General features: G+C 35.6%; 1 protein-coding gene across 4 annotated transcripts in view; it reads right to left on the reverse strand.

Annotated features, from left to right (window-relative positions):
• The window catches only part of LOC131432822 (slit homolog 1 protein), a 465,006-nt gene that overhangs the window by 147,542 nt on the left and 299,446 nt on the right, over window positions 1-18,018 (reverse strand). For all 4 annotated transcript variants that reach the window (XM_058599361.1, XM_058599360.1, XM_058599358.1 and 1 more), the window contains one exon: window positions 584-704. In XM_058599361.1, the coding sequence (XP_058455344.1) occupies window positions 584-704 (121 nt within the window). The remainder of the gene's footprint in view (window positions 1-583; window positions 705-18,018) is intronic.

The following is an 18,018-nucleotide window of genomic DNA, read 5'->3' on the forward strand; positions in this document are numbered from 1 at the left end:
AGGATCCGGGTAAAATTTCACAGTAGCTTTAAAGACAATATGAGCCTTAATTCAAATCAAGATTTGTGAAAATTGGTTCAAGCATCGCTGAGAAATCGATATGAGTTCTATATTTGAAGTTTTTCTTCACTACTTTCGATTCTTCCGGAACAGGAAAAGGGGGGACTAGTTGTGCGGAATTAAGTTTTTATGCCCACAACTAACAAGTTCTACAAACTAGAAGAATTTATCAGACAGTTTTATGGCCCACCTTTGATCATCGTTCGCGGAAAAATACTCTAGAAATTTGAAATTTTTAAATAATGATAACGAATCTCAATATATTGAAGTGTGCGAAAAGTAATTCAGTTTTATTCGTATATACATCATCCAATTATTTCCCTGACACTACCGTCCCGCTCTTTTCTTCGATACCAACAAATTGCCGTTCACGTTATCAAATAAAATTTGCACATTTTTTTTTTAAATTCATCATATCAGTTTTCTCAATTTTGTTCATAAAAAGTTGATCGAATGATTCTATTAATTTCAATAATATTTTCAATACTATCATTTTAGTAAAATTATTTAGAATTACTACAACCTTTTGCATTGCGTTAGAGGGTTTCCATTATATCCTGCCGGGCATGAACACACGGGCCGTCCACCAATTACTTCCTGGCATGTGGCACCAATACCACATGGACTCCGGTTGCATCCTTGAGCTAGAAATATGCATAAGAACCTGTTTAAACCCAGTGGTGGAATATATATATATATATATATATATATATATATATATATATATATATATATATATATATATATATATATATATATATATATATATATATATATATATATATATATATATATATATATATATATATATATATATATATATATCACGAATCACGAACTACACAAATTTGACCACTCTGATCTCTTACACTGATCAAATTGAAATGATTGATCAGAGAAACTGTTAATCCTCAGATACAAGATTTTCTATTTAAGAAACCGAAAATCGAACCGAATTCTCGTTTGCCCTTTAGTAGTCCACATCTAACCGTCTCATATCCCCAAATCAACGTACTTCGGGTCAATATTTGAATATCAAGGTCAATATTTGAATATCCAAGGTTTACGATACAGCAAAGTGAGACAGAATTGGAGAGAATGGGCAATCGCTTCTTACGCAAGTGGGGTAAAACAAAAACAGCCGCCCGATGTTCATTCCTCACAGGTTTGGAGAAATGAGCTTTCATGACAAAATATGCCTTATCGGAGTGGTAGCTGTTTGATGCTTTATTGCGTAACACGTGATCGTTACAATAGGCGTTTGCACTCAACACAACGGAAAAACTGAAAGTTTGCAGTGGTTCAACATTATTAGGCTTATAGTTTGCAGTGGTTTAACTATTATTAGGCTTATATCACTAGAGCGAAAAATTACAACTTCTATCAACTCGAAATACACTGTCAACAAGAAATAATTTTTTTCCATCACTCTCTGTTACTCATGCTATTGGTCATTTACCAACAGATAATTACATCCAAATGATACATTAATTAATTATAATAAAATACAAGGTACACTTACAAACTAACATAATATACATAGAACTCACAAACTTAAATACAAATATACGAATTATAAGTAATGTCATTCTTAGGTCAAGTTCTTGAAAAATACTATAAATGAGCGTCTGAGAGTAGTACGAGACAGATTAAAATCGAAAATAGTATAACAACGATTAAATATACGAATCATGCTTGATACAGGTTCGTTCTTCGCATAATTCGTTCTAGCAAACTGGGGAACAAGAAAAGGGTTATCCCGGAGAGTTCTACGTCTGATATTTATATCGAGTTGTCCGAGAAGGCTGGAGCAGTCGATGTTTCCCAAGATTAAATCGGTAACAAACATTGCTTTCGAAACATTGCGTCGATCACTAAGCAACTCAAGTCCAATGAGATTACATCTAAGTTCGTATCTGGGAAGGTTATGGGGGTCTCTCCAAGGCAGCTGACGTAAGGCAAAACGGATGAATTTATGCTGCACAGCTTCAATGCGTTGTACCCCGTTATGGTAATAAGGTGACCACACAACTGCAGAAAACTCGAGAACAGAGCGAACCAGGGCAATATATAATGCTTTCAAGCAGTGTATGTTACTGAATGATTTCGTCATTCGGAAGATGAATCCGAGTTGTTTGGATGCCTTAGAAACGATATATGATATATGATCGCAAAAAGTTAATTTGCTATCAAGTAGGACTCCTAGATCTTTAATGCAGCTTACTCTATTTAGCTCGGTCCCGAGAAGCGAATAGTTGAAAATGATCGGCTTTCTTTTGCGACTGAACGTTATGATAGAACACTTTGAAGCATTTAGTACCATCCTGTTGACCTGACACCAATTACCGAAAATATCAAGTTGTTGTTGGAGCAATTTAGCATCGCTTTGGCTATCAACTTTTAAAAACAGTTTAAAGTCGTCTGCATACGAGAGCTTCAAGCACTTCAGGGAAAGATTAACGTCGTTGATGTAAAGCAGGAACAGAAGAGGTCCAAGGTGACTACCTTGTGGCACACCAGAAGTAATGGAAAACGAATTAGAAACAGTGTCACCAATTTTTACCGACATTTTGCCGCCAACGAGATAGGACTTTATCCAGTCTAAAAATCTACCATGGAATCCAAGGCGGTTGAGTTTCGCTAGAGCGATATCATGATTGATCTTGTCGAAAGCAGCTGATAAATCGGTATAGATAGAGTCAGTTTGATGACCCTTCTCCATCTCAGAAATGATGTGCGATGTGTAACAAACGAGATTTGTATTTGTTGAACGCTTGGGAACGAATCCATGTTGGTCGGTAGATATGTACTGTGAGCTACAACGGTGCATGAAATCCATGACAATCAGCTCAAATAATTTAGAAGGTGCACTTAATGACGCAATACCACGATAGTTAGAGATTATATGTTTATCACCTTTTTTGTGAACGGGGAATAATAGCGAGGTTTTCCAGATGTCTGGAAATAGGCCTGACGACAGCGAGCTATTGAAAACGTTGGCCAATGGAGCTGCGATACTGGGAGCACATTTCTTTAGCACAATTGACGGGATACCATCAGGGCCAGGATTCGATGAGCATTTAAGACGCTTGCACGCTTCGATCACATCACAAATCGATATAGTGTTCGGAGAGCCGACAGATGGAAAGCAAGGTACATTATTAGCGGCTTCAGCAATGGAATCGATGTCGAGTTTCTCGTCGCTGAAAACGCTGCTGAAGTGATCGCGGAAAAGACTACAAATACTATCAGTCGATTTTGCTTCAATATCACCGTTTACCATAGTTTTCGGTAGCCCACTTTCTTTTCTCTGTTCGTTAACATATTTCCAAAAAGCTTTCGGGTTGTTTTTTAGATTATCCTGTGTTTTCTGTTGATAAGCTTCAAATAACTGTTTATTCAGACGTTTGTATGTGCTATTTATCGCCACATATCGTGAATGAAGGTAATCAGTTCTATTTTTCGAATATTTTCTCAGAGCGGATCTTTTTGCAGTTTTCAATTGTTTGAGTCTCTCGCATGACCATTTAGGCTGAAGGGTGTGAGACTTTATAACTTTCGGCACAAATTGATCGATGGCATAGAGAAAGACGTGGCTGATTTTTTCAGCAGCTTGATTGGCATCGCAATCAAAGAGTACGTCATTCCAATTAACGCTATCAAAAAATTGATTCATAGAGACGAAATCAGATTTTCGATAATTGTATGACACTGCTTCAGTTATTTCACGAAGTGCGATAGGTTGGCTAGAATGAAAACTGATGAGAAGCGGTGGATGATGAACACATTCTTTAACTAGAGGAACAGGGGCTTTCAAAACTGAAATACCATTTGTGATCTCATTGCTTGAAAAGCAAAGATCCAAAATGCGATTATTAGCATTAGAAACTCCGTTCAATTGTACTAATCCAGCGGTGGTGTAATCGTCTAACAGCTCAGTGGCCGTAGTTCCGATAGTTGATCGGCCAACGTCAGGAAAATAGTAGCGCGATGGCTGGAATTGCCATGATATTCCGCTGAAGTTGAAGTCACCCAGAATGACGATATTATCCGTTTTCTGCATTTGAGGAATGATCCATGACAATGATTGCGAGTGCTCGTTGATAAGTTGGGAGTCATTAGTACGATCAGGCGGAATGTACAAGACACAAACGAAAAGAGTGTATTTTTCCAGGCTTATTGCAACCCACACATGTTCAACACCTGATGATCCTGGAGGAATGATTAAACGACTTTCATAGCCAGAGCGAACAGCGAGTAGAACACCCCCACCACGACGTTTAGAACTGTTCAAGCTAGAGCGATCCTGATACTACAAGAATGCAGGTTGTACGAATGAATCAACTTATAATGGATAATGGTGATGTCAATGGATACAGTTTAAATTCATTTTTACGTGATACAGGTGATAACTAAACGCGACAGTAGGCTTAAGAAATTCTCATAATAAAATATGTTTGAAATTATTTGTTGAAGAAAATTCATAAATTCATTATGACCACCAGCATTAATAATATTCCATAGCGGTTTTCAGCAATGTATTATGAAGCCTCTACTAAAACTATATGATATTCTTATTTTACGCTATACACATTCTAATCCATCGCAATAATTTTGTATGGTATATTCATCGCAGATAAATGAAATTCTATAATATATTCAAAATTAGATTATTAAATAAAAAAACGCTCTGGTGAGTCAAGGTCGATCGAAAACTGTATGAAACTTGGAATCGTTATCATACAAATGTTGACTAAACATACGAGCATACGGCATACGAGCCAGCACACGAGCGATACGAACCAGCACACGAACCAGCACACGAGCCAGCATATGAGTGGTCATACGAGATGGTTCCATAAAGCACACCATTATCGATCTAGTACTAACACGCATACGAGAGTATGCCTGAGATTTCGTGCGCGTGTTTTATGCAGGCTCACATGTGACTCTCTTCTCTTGCAGGTACACCCTTACACCTTGAACACCCATAGTATTATATAGCATTCGACTCAGCTCGACGAGATCTGAAAATGTCTGTATGTGTAAGTGTGTAAATGTGCGTGCACCAATCAACAAAATTTTTACAGTTCAATTTTTTCAGAGGGCGCTGAACCGATTCCAACAAACTTAGGCTCCTATTGAAGCTACTGTTGAAACATTAATCAAGTTCGAAGTTCAAATGGCTGACTTCTGGTTTCGGAGATATGATGATATAAGTAACGTGGCCAACAAAACGCGTTGTTTTTATTGTTCAATTTTTTCGAAGTTGGCCGGACCGATTTTAACAAGCTTAGGTTCATTTGAAAGATACTATTGGGCTGTTGGTAAATTTCTGAAAATAAAATGACTGATTTCTCGTTCCGGAAATATAATATTATAAGTTACGTAACCGATAAAACGTATATTTTTACTGCTCAATTTTCTTAAAAATGGCTGAAACGATTTCTACAAGCCTAGATTCATTTGAAAGCTATCATCAGGCTGTTGATCAAATTTGAAGAGCAATTATTTCTGGTTTCCTAGATATAGTGGTGTAAGTGACTTAATCGACAAAGTACTTTGATATTTTTAGCGCTCAATTTTCTCAGAGATGAATCGATTTCAACAAGCTTGGGCTTACTTTAAAGCAACTATTGGGCTATTGATTAAGTTTGATTGTCTAATCGATGTCACTTTTAGTGCCAGAGATATGATAAGGTATAAGTGACGCAATCGACCAACTCCACTTTTCTCATTGGCTTAAACTTCTCCAAGATATGCAACGAAGCTTTATGTGGTCTCTGATTTTAGAGCTTCAATGTGGTCTCTGATTAGATTATGTCAAGCTTTCACGGTTCGGGAGATGTAATTATATCTATATATATATATATATATATATATATATATATATATATATATATATATATATATATATATATATATATATATATATATATATATATATATATATATATATATATATATATATATATATATATATATATATATATATATATATATATATATATATATATATATATATATATATATATATATATATATATATACATATATATATATGTATATATATATATATATATATATATATATATATATATATATATATATATATATATATATATATATATATATATATATATATATATATATATATACATATATATATATATATATATATATATATATATATATATATATATATATATATATATATATATATATATATATATATATATATATATATATATATATATATATATATATATATATATATATATATATATATATATATATATATATATATATATATATATAGACATGACCGACATAAAATAGTGTTTTCAGTGCGCCACAATTTCTCGACGATGCCTGAATCGAACTGGAAAGTCTTAGACACGTTTGTTTATTAGGTTGATAGGTTCACAAAACAGCCGTTCTGTAGGCACGACTTCTCTGGTAGAAGATAAAAATTAAGTTATAAAAAGTTTTCTGCTTGTTTACACGATTCTTCGTCTCACCCTTTCGTTGTACATCTCCAAATCATTGGTTTCCCTTGAGTACTATTGTTCTATAATTGTCATTTTCTGTTTCAACAAAATGATCTAAGTTAACTGAATGTCTCAAAAAGAAAATGAAATTTAGACTATTATACATCTTAACGTTCTTAATCTACCTAGCAGTGAGATGATACCTTTATTTATCAGTGGGTGGTAAAATAACACCGTGTATGGCCTCTATCAAGTGTATCAAATAAAAGTTACTCAGTTCCAATTATTCATAGTACACATAATTCCCAACAATTAAAAACCTAGCGCTTGAATCGTTATGACCAATAGCATGAATAACAGAGAGTGATGGAAAATTATTTCTTGTTGACAGTGTATTTCGAGTTGATAGAAGTTGTAATTTTTCGCTCTAGTGATATAAGCCTAATAATAGTTAAACCACTGCAAACTTTCAGTTTTTCCGTTGTGTTGAGTGTGAACGCCTATTGTAACGATCACGTGTTACGCAATAAGGCATATTTTGTCATGAAAGCTCATTTCTCCAAACCTGTGAGGAATGAACATCGGGCGGCTGTTTTTGTATTACCCCACTTGCGTAAGAAGCGATTGCCCATTCTCTCCAATTCTGTCTCTCTTTGCTGTATCGTAAACCTTGGAATCGCTAAGCGACGATGCGACTTACTTTTCATGTTCTTGATATTCAAATATTGACCCGAAGTACGTTGATTTGGGGATATGAGACGGTTAGATGTGGACTTCGATTCCGAGTAGTCTAATATGAGTTTTTGTAAAGCGATTTTCGGTTTCTTAAATAAAAAATTTTGTATCTGAGGATTAACAGTTTCTCTGATCAATCATTTCAATTTGATCAGTGTAAGAGATCACAGTGGTCAAATTTGTTTGGTTCGTGATTTCGTAGTGGGTTAGTATTCTAACTTGAGACTTTTTAGACGAGACAAAGTTATAGAAATTATTACTTTTTTGATAGGAGAGCACAGATAGGAGAGTATATAGCAGAGACTTTGCGTGCAAGTGCGAGGACCACAAAAGATAATACAAAGGTTAACGTACGGCGTGTGAACAATTAGCTCATATTGACGGCCTCCAAACCCTTGGTGGGACAAAGAGTGCTCAGATGCTAATCACGCGAAACAAAATGCTTTCAAGACATTTTTAGAACGAGGAGGAGGAACTCCTCAGAATTTTGAAAAATTCTTTACTTTAGAAACCAAGTACAAGAGCATGTATCGGGCCATGAAATGTAGCTTTTGGAGACATTTTGTCGAAGGTTTGTCAAGAGAAACCTCAATGAGTACTCTTTGGAATACGACCAGACGAATGAGGAAATGAGAGTGAGGAATACTCGAACCGATGGATATTTAATTTTGCGAGGAAAGTATGTCCAGATTCTGTTCCTACGCATAGCATTATTAGGGAGTCTTCTCCAAATAATGGTTCCATTGATAGCCCCTTTTCAATGATGGAATTTTCTATAGCACTCATGTCTTGTAACAATAACGTTCCTGGGTTGGACAGAATTATATACAACTTGGTGAAGAATCTGCCCGACCTTGCAAAAAGACGTTTGTTGGAATTGTTCAACAAATTTCTTGAGCAAAATATTTTTCCACCTGACTGGAGGCAAGTGAAAGTTATCGCCATTCAAAAGCCTAGGAAACCAGCTTCCAATCACAACTCATATAGGCCCATTGCAATGTTGTCCTGCATCAGAAAATTGTTCGATAAAATTAAATAATAAAATTCAATTCGACGTCTCGACACTTGGGTTGAGACGAACGGTTTGTTGTCAGATAATCACTTTGGTTTCCGTAAAAATAAAGTGACGAATGATTGCCTTGCATTACTTTTGTCTGACATCCAAATTGCCTTCGCTCAAAAACAAGAAATGGCATCTGTATTTTTAGACATTTAAAGAGCATTTGATTCAGTTTCCGATGATGTTCTTTCAGACAAGCTACATCAACATGGACTTCCAGCGATTATAAATAATTATTTGCACACCCTTTTGTCAGAGAAATGCATGTATTTTTCGCATGGCGATTTGGCAACAATCAGAATTAGCTACATGGGTCTACCGCAGGGTCATGCCTCGAATTATATGCGGAAAAAACAGAACTGGTCGTCTGTTCAAGGAAGCATGATCCCGCGCAGCTTCAGCTTCATATGATGAGAAAAATGATCCAACAGGTTTTGACTTTCAACTACCTTGGGGTGTGGTTTGATTCCAAATGCACGTGGGGAGGACACATTAGGTATCTGATAACCAGTCGGTGTTGAACAGTCGTTCGCACTGCACGCGTATAGCTCTTGGCTCCTGGAAAAATTTTCTGGCTACCTAGAGTTTCATTGATTCAAGGCTTCAGTATTTTTCAAGGCTACCTGAATCACTAACAGTCTTTTTAAAGGCTAACAATTAGTCAGCCTTTCTCAAGGCTATACAAAGAGTGAAATTCTAATATAATCAGTCTTTTTCAAGACTAAGAAATTAATCAGCCTTTTTTGAGGCTAGCTATTCAAAGAGCTATTCTTCGAACTAATCAGTCTTTATTAAGACTACCACAAAATCAGTCTTTATCAAGACTTTTCTAAACTCGAAGACTACTTTAACCTAGTTAATTGAATTTTAAATTTCATTCATTTTAAAAAAGCCTGCGTCCAACCGGGAATGCAACAAGCTAAAGGCTAAAAATAATTCAATACGGAATAAATCACAATCCGTTATTCGACATTTTTTTAATAACATTCACGATCTTATAGAATCTGAATGTAACAATAAAAGACAACGGACGGATTTCCCTTCCGTTGATTTTATGCTGTCTAACAATATTTACGAGATTCTTCCTGAATCCGATTGTAGCGACATAGAAGAAAATTCTTCAAAAATGTCCTTAATTTACGCTCGTCGTTCTGGGAAGAAACAACAATCTATGCCACCAGTGACGGTGATGATTTCCGACTTCAAAGCATTCCGTACTGAGCTTTCTACTTTTCTCCCGGAAGTAAAAGTCTCATTTCAAATCGGACGAAGAGGAGAATGTCGAGTTTTGATTGATGCATTGAAAGATTACGAACGTCTTATCCGATATTTGTCCGAGAAACTTCATAAATTTGAAAGGCTGTCTTGAAAGACTAATCAAATGATTCAAATGATCAAAGTACTGATGAAATTAAAAATGAACTAAAAGACTTGCTTGGTTTTGCCCTTTCCCAAGTAATACTTATGAAAAAAGAGTGATTGGTACTTCTAAACCACGCTCTGGAATTTCCCATGAACTTTACCTAATACACTTCAATCGAAGTGACGTAAACAATTTGAAAACTTTAGAAAAAGTACGTTTCATTTCCCACATTAAAATTCATTGGGAACATTATAAATGGCATAATCGTATTGCAAACTTAACGCAATGTCGTCGTTGTCAAGGCTTCGGCCATGGAAACAAAAATTGTCATGTGGATATACAGTGCTTGAATTGTGGTAAATCGCATTCGAAAGACGTTTGTTCAATGAATGAAACCACTGATAAATTTTCATGTTCAAATTGCGATGGAAATCATAAATCCAATTATTTGAAATGTCCTGTCAGGGAAAAAATTTAAACGCTCGTTCGCTTAGACAACAAGTCAAATTAACGACCTTAAATTTACAGAACATACCTGAAAATAAAAAAAACCGTTACAAATACCACGCCTAATTCTTCTAAGGCACTTATTTCTTCGAATTTAAAACAAAAAACAGGTACGCCTTCCAATTCTTCTTCTAACGAAAACAATTCATTGACAGGTTGATCGACCTCGTCATCATCCACTTCTAATATCAGTTACGCTATTGTAAAAGGTAGAAATCTTCCACTTAATCTTTCTTATGTAAATAATCAAAACACAGGAATGCCTTGAAGTTCATCTTCTAACGAGAACAATTTATTAATAGGTATAGGTCGGCCAAAGCATCTTCTTCTAATGTCAGTCGCTTCTTTAAATGAAGTCGATTTAGGCGATATAACTGAAAATAAAATGATCTACCTACAAGATTAACTTTTTCAAATGATCATCCGAATGAATTCGACTTCATCACTTTTTGAAGCATTTCAAGTCTAATGGGAATTTGCAAATAATATTATAATGAATTTAAAATTTAACAGTGATGTTAAATATATATTTGAATATTTTAAATTGGAATCCTCGATCTTTAAAATCGAGTGAAGATGAATTTTAAAATTTTCTCAAAGTTCGCCAAATTCATATTACCATTGTGACAGAAACTTTTCTTAAACCAAATGTCAAATTGAAAAGCAATAAACATTATGTGGTTCATAGATTCGACAGGTTTACTGGAATGGGTGGTGGAGTTGCCATTTTTGTCTAACATCAAATTAAACATCGAATTTTACTTTCTTTCAATATTAAAGTTATTGAAAGCTTGGGAATCGAAGTTGAAACCATTAATGGAATTTATTTTGGCATTCCAATGCACCGGCGAACAATTAAATTTCTTTAAAGGCGATTTGCAAAAACTCACAAGATATCGACCGAAATTTTTCGTAATAGGGGACTTGAATGCTAAGCATGTCCAGTGGAATTGTAGGCAAAATAACAGTAATGGTAAAATACTTCATAATCAACTCTCAGCTGGTTACTTCACAGTTCTTCATCCCAGTAATCCGACTTGTTTCTCTTCCGTGAAAAAACCCGTCTACAATTGATCTGGTTCTAACAGATCAAATTCACATTTGTAGTGAACCGATTACACATGCTGACTTTGACTCAGATCATCTTCCTTTAACATTCAGACTTTCCAACGAAGCTATAATTAATTCAATTAGTTCTATATTCAACTATCATAGAGCTAATTGGTTGGATTACAGATCTCACATTGAAAATCATGTGGATCATGGAACTATTTTAGAAAGTTCTGCGGATATCGATACAGCTATTGATAATATGAATCATTACATTATCGAAGCTAGAAATCTTTCAGTTCCCAAAGCTCAAACTAAATTAAATTCTCCTATCATCGATGACAATCTTCAACTGCTCATCCGGTTGAAGAATGTTCGTCGACGACAATATCAACGTTCTCGTGATCCTGCTATGAAAAACATAGTTAAGGATTTACAAAAAGAAATTAAACGTAGATTTACTCTTTTGAGAAATGAAAATCGCTAAAGAAGCAGAACAAATTAAACCATATTCTAAACCTTTCTGGAAACTTTCTAAGGTTCTTAAGAAAATTCAGAAACCAATTCCTGCTCTCAAGGAAGGAAATCAAATACTTCTTACAAATGGCGAAAAAGCTCAAAAACTTGCTCAGCAGTTCGAGAGTGTCCACAATTTGAACGTTGTGAGTCCCGGGTTGGCGGTTCAATGCATAGGACGCTGGTCTTATAAGCCAGCTGTCGTATGTTCGAGCCCCGACTTGGAAGGGTTCTTAGTGTAGGATCCATAGTACCAGCCATGCTATGATTCTGTACGCTATGAATCCGATGTGAAGTCTGTTGAAACAGAAAGGCCAAATTCCTCGAAATGAATGTAATGCCAAGACTTTGCTTTGCTTTGAGTCCTATTGAAAATAAAGTCTCACTGAAATATGATCATATTTCAACTCAAGTGTTATTACAAGACGACATTATTGAGACGAATTTTGATGAAATTGAGTCAATTATTAGGAGACTTGAACACATGAAGGTTCCTGGTAATGATGGAATTTTTCATATTCTTATTAAAAATCTTCCCGATGTTGCCTTGAGACTCCTGGTTACAATTTTCAACAAGTGTTTTTCATTAGCTTACTTCCCAAAAAGATGGAAAAACGCTAAAGTAATTCCTATCCTCAAACCTGATAAAAACCCAGCAGAAACATCAAATTATCGACCAAGTAGTTTACTTTCTTCTATCAGTAAACTTTTTGAAAAAAATATCTTGTTGAGAATGATGTCTCATATTAATGAGAATTCGATTTTTTACCAGAGCAGTTTGGATATCGTCATGAACATTCAACTACTCATCAACTTGTCAGAGTAACGAACATGATAAAATCAAATAAATCTTCTGGGTTATCCACTGGAGTTGCTCTTCTAGACATAGAAAAGGCATTCGACAGTGTTTGGTACAAAGGTTTAATAGCATAAATGTCTGATTTCCATTTATTTGATCAAAATGATTCAAAACTATTTAACTGATCGTACTCTTCTGGTTAGCTATCAGAATTGTAAATTTGAATTGCTACCCGTACGAGCAGGTGTTCCGCAGGGTTCGATTGTAGTCAGAGCCGGTGAAACATATTAAGCCCAGGTGGGTAATTATTCGTACCGGGGAGAACGACCCACTATTTTGAAGTATTATTTAGTCGATTTTTAAATAATATTTTGTTTCGATATAACTTTGCATGAGACGCGTAAATTCGAAGCTTGAAGCGTTTTCGATATTTTGTTGTAAAACAAAATTACGCATTTAAGGGTTAAATACAATATCAAACTACAAAATTTCTGCCAATATTTGTTTGGAATATTAAGTCAGCAGTTTTTTAGGTTCCGTATAAAATTATTTGTGTTTGCAAATTTTCGAAATTATTTCTTTGAGAATTTTGATTTAGTTGGTTGAGGTTGATGGTGAAAAATGTCTCGCATGAATCGAACGCAATGTCTTGGCATTAAATTCCTTCTGTGGAATTTGGCCTTTCTGTTTCAACCGACTTCGCAGCCGATTCTTAGCATACAGAATCATTTTATGGCTAGTACTACGATCCTACTGACACTATGAATCATTCCACGTCGGAGCTCGAACATATGACAACTGGCTTATAAGACCAGCGCCGTATGCATTGAACCGCAAACCCGGGCTAATCGAACGGTGCACAAAACAAATCCAGCCGCTGATGTGCATAGCACATTGTAAAAAAAAAGTCCCGGGACCGACTGAGATGACGTTTTTAATGTCAAGCTATCGTCATCTTTCAAAAGACAAGTGTCAAGTTTTCACGTCAATCGCACCACATACACTAAACTTACCGACATATAAGTGAAGTTACTTTTTGATTTACGAAAACTTAAAAATAACGAATTCCGTTTATTGATAAAACATTGCTTCCTATAAGGCAAGTCCAGCAATGGTTTAAGAAGTGTTACCCGCACTCAGATTAAAAACAAAGATTTGTGGTATTCTGATTTTAACGTGACCAAATTAAGCAGTCATCAGGAAAAAAATGTAAGCAAGTTTTGATAATCGTTATAGATGAACACAAAATCAAAGTCCGACAGAACTGGAAGTGCTTTTATGATCGTATGCGATAATCTGGGCATGAAAAAAATCTTTTCCAAATAGGGGCCTCGTTCGCTCACAATCTATCAAAAGCAACAACGCATCAACAATCCAGAGTCGGTGGTCGGCACTGTTTAGTCGCAATAAAAAGGATTTCTTGCGTTGGTATGAAACAGTGAACGAAACATGGATCTATCTTTTTTCTCCGGAGTTCTTTCAACATTTAGATGGGGAAAACGCAACAGGTAGCTGCAACAAGTATGGCCTCAGTTTTGAGATGCTCGAGGTATAATTAACGTCGACTATCTTGAAAAGGAAGTAACATCAAAAGTTTTTAGTTATTAATGAGTTAGGAGTTATTAATGCGTTTGAAGTATGAAATCATAATAAAACGGCCTCATATGAAGCAGAAAAAATCATCTTCAACCATGAAAATGCACCGTGCCACAAGTCAATGAAAATAATGGCACCGATCTGTTTCTTCACCCACCATATTCTCAATAACCTAACCCCCAGCGACTACTTGTCATTTGATGATCTGAGAGATTCATCGCCGCAACTGAAGCTCATTTTAAGGCCAAGGACATATCATTCTATAAGTATGATATAAAAATTTAGATATTAAATAAAGAAATTTTGCTCAAGAAATGTTGTTTTTCGAGTTAGTTCCTGAACTTTTTGGACGATGTGGAAGCAACCTTCTCTACGGCAGTATCGAACCGCACAGAGTGCGAACGCACTCATTGAAGAGCAGAAATCATATGGAAACCGTGAACTTATGTATACGAAACCGTCATATCAATTAGAGGAATGACAATGGATTGAAAAACAGGGAGAATTAGACATTGTTCGTGGTTGAATTGTAGATGTTCAAAACCTGACCACTGTCTATATGGTTTTACTTCTATATTTTGAATTTGTACCCCGGTATAGAAAACAAAGACGCAATTATACGTCAAAAGATTATGAGTGATTTCATGTGAAGATAAAGAATGGAAAGGCGAGATGTGACTAGGTTGATTTTAGCAAGCTGAAATCTTTTACTAACTTAACTTTCGCAAGAGGAGTTGAACTTAAGCATCTCATCAATGCAAATCACTCGAGTCTCTGGTATGCCGAAAAGTACCGATAAAGGTATTTCACCACTTACTATCCGAACCGACAAAAGAATAGTTATCAGAAGTTGTTACTTTCTACTTGCGGCTGCATTCTCGTACACAATTAATTCTTCACTACCTCTAATAGTGAAAAAGTAAAAATAGCATTATGGGTTTCCATCAGGTAACGGTGAGTGCAGCGCTACTGAATACCGAATACTGAATAGTTCGAACAAACCTTACATTCTGATGTTCAACTAGCTGTATAGAGATTGAGAAAAATGTCCATACAGTGAAGAACTCAATGTGTATAAGAATGCTGTCGCAAGTAGAAACTGACAAGTTCTGGTAACTTTTCTTTTACCGGTTCGTATAGTAAATGGTAAAAGAACTTTTTCGGTACTTTCCGGCATACCAGAGACTCGAGTGATTTCCATGAATGAGATGCTTAAACTCGACCCCTTTGGTTGAAGGTAAAAGTTAAGTCACTAAAAGATTTCTGCTTTCTCAAATGACCATTGTAACGCCTCACCTTTTTGTTGTATATCTTCACATCCTTGCTCTACCTTGAGTACTAGCATTTTATAATTCTGTTTTTATTTATTATTTTCAGTTACAATAAAACTATTTTTATTGTTTTAAATGATACTAACATTACTATTATTTTTCGTTAGAAATTTCAAGTGGGTAATTACCCACCTTTGGAATTTTCGGGTGGGTAGTACTACCACCGTACCCACCTCTTTCACCGGCCCTGATTGTAGCTCCAAGCTTGTATAATATTTTCACTTCCGATCTTTCAAATCTACCCGTTGGTTGTCAAAAATCGCTATTCTGTGACGACACAAGTCTGTTAGCCACAGGTAGAAAACTAAGAGTGATCTGCAGTCGCCTACAAAGAAGCTAAAATATTTTCGGTGATTTTCTTTAAAAATGGAAAATTAAACCAAATGCAGCAAAAACGCAATTAATTATCTTTCCTTATAAGCCAAGAGCTTCTTTTCTTAAACCAAACATTAATCGCAATCTCAAATTGAATGGCTTGGAATTAACATGGCCTGATCAAGCTAAATACTTGAGTTTAACGTATGACAAAAAACTCACTTACAAGGATCACATTGAAGGAATACAGGCAAAGTGTAATAAATAAATTAAATGTTTAAATCCTCTTATAAACAGAAATTCTAAGCTCTGTCTTTATGCAGCCATGCTTTATCCAGTACCAATTTGGTCAAGTTGTAGTTCCACCAGGAAGAAAACGCTTCAAAGGATTCAGAATAAAATTCAGAAAATGATTTTGAAGCGTCCTCCCTGGTTTACTACAAATGAGTTACACAGACTCACAAATATAGAACCATTGGATGTAATGTCACATAATATTATAAGCAAATTCCGACAAAAATCGATGCAATCTTCAATTGAATCGATTCGCTCTCTGTATTAGTTAGTAAATTAGTATATAAGTTAGTAAGTTAGTATAAGTTATTCAAAAATTTAAAAAAAGGTATCTGATAACAAAATGCCAACAAAGAGTAAATTCTCTTCGAACAATAACAAGGGTGGGGTGCTCATCCGGAAGATCTAATAATGTTGTATCAGACAACGATACTCTCAGTGATGGAATATAGATATTTTCAAATTAGAACGAATTCAATATCGTTGTTTGCGATTTGCTTTAGGCTGCATGCATTTGACACATACAATGAGTCTTGAAGTTCTTCCATTGAAAGATCGTTTTTGGGAGCTTTTATCGTGACTGCTAATAAGATGTGAGGTACTGACCCCCTGGTTATTAATAACTTCGAAAGGCTAGTTGAGCTTCAATCTCAAACAAGATTCATGACAGTATATTTTAACCATATGTCACAGGTAATCAACCCTTCAAGATATATTCCTATCCGTGTCAGCCTTTTTAATGTCCCTGACTCAACTTTATTTTTCGACACATCCATGCAGCGCGAAGTGCATGGAATCCCGGAACACCTACGCTCGATGGAAATCCCAAAAATATTTACAAGTAAGTTCAGGCATATTGACTCTGAGAAAATATTTTACCCGGACGGATCACGAATTGAAGAGGTTACTGGGTTTGATATATTCAACAATAATGTTTTGGTCTCTTTTAGGCTTCAAGAACCTGCACCTGTTTATATAAAGACTGTTCCAGAAAGTATGGACGCAACCAAAAACCGCTGTCATTTCGCAATGGTTCAGAATTTGTCAATTTTTATGGCTGCGTCCTGTTGTTTACACTCTTCTCTAACCACTTGTGCAGTTGTTTATTCGTTTTCATTAATTTGTTTCGAAATGCGTGGACTTTCAGCAGAACAACGTCAAAAAATTGTGTACAAATGGTGCACAGAACGCGGACTGTCACTGAGAAAGATAGCAAAAATGGAAGGAGTAAGTGAAAAAGCCGTGCGAAATGCAATCAGAAAGTTCGATGAGGATAACACCTTTGAGGATAAACCGAAAACGGGTCGAAAAATGGTCCTGATAACCCTCAGTTAGATAAACGTATACTGAAGGCGTTCGAGCAAAACAAGGAGATTTCAATCCAGGATGTGGCCAAAAAAGTGGGCACTTCGAAGTCAAATGTTCTTCGTGCTAAAAAACGTTTGAATTTTCGAACCTATAAGAAGCAGAAACAACCAAAATGTAGTCCGAAACAAGAAGCATCGATTAGGCCGAGGGTTCGAAAGCTGTACAATACAATTCTTGCTGGAAATTTGAACTGCATACTCTTGGACGACGAAACCTGCGTGAAACTCGATTACAAATCCTTGTCGGGACCACAATATTATACAGTGCGTGAAGGGCAAGTGTTAAACCAGTCCGAGACATCGATTGAAGTCGAAAAATTTGGTAAGAAAGCTGTGGTCTGGCAAGCAATTTGTAGCTGCGGTAAGATTTCGAAACCCTTCATCACCACTGCTTCAATGAACAGCAAAATATACATCAAGGAATGTTTACAAAAACGACTTCTACCCATGATTCGAAACCACAAGGATGCTGTTGTCTTCTGGCCAGATCTTGCTTCTTGCCACTACTCGAAATCAACGGTAGAATGGTATACT

The sequence above is a fragment of the Malaya genurostris genome, chromosome 2 (genome assembly GCF_030247185.1).
Source record: "Malaya genurostris strain Urasoe2022 chromosome 2, Malgen_1.1, whole genome shotgun sequence".
Lineage (NCBI taxonomy): Eukaryota > Metazoa > Arthropoda > Insecta > Diptera > Culicidae > Malaya > Malaya genurostris.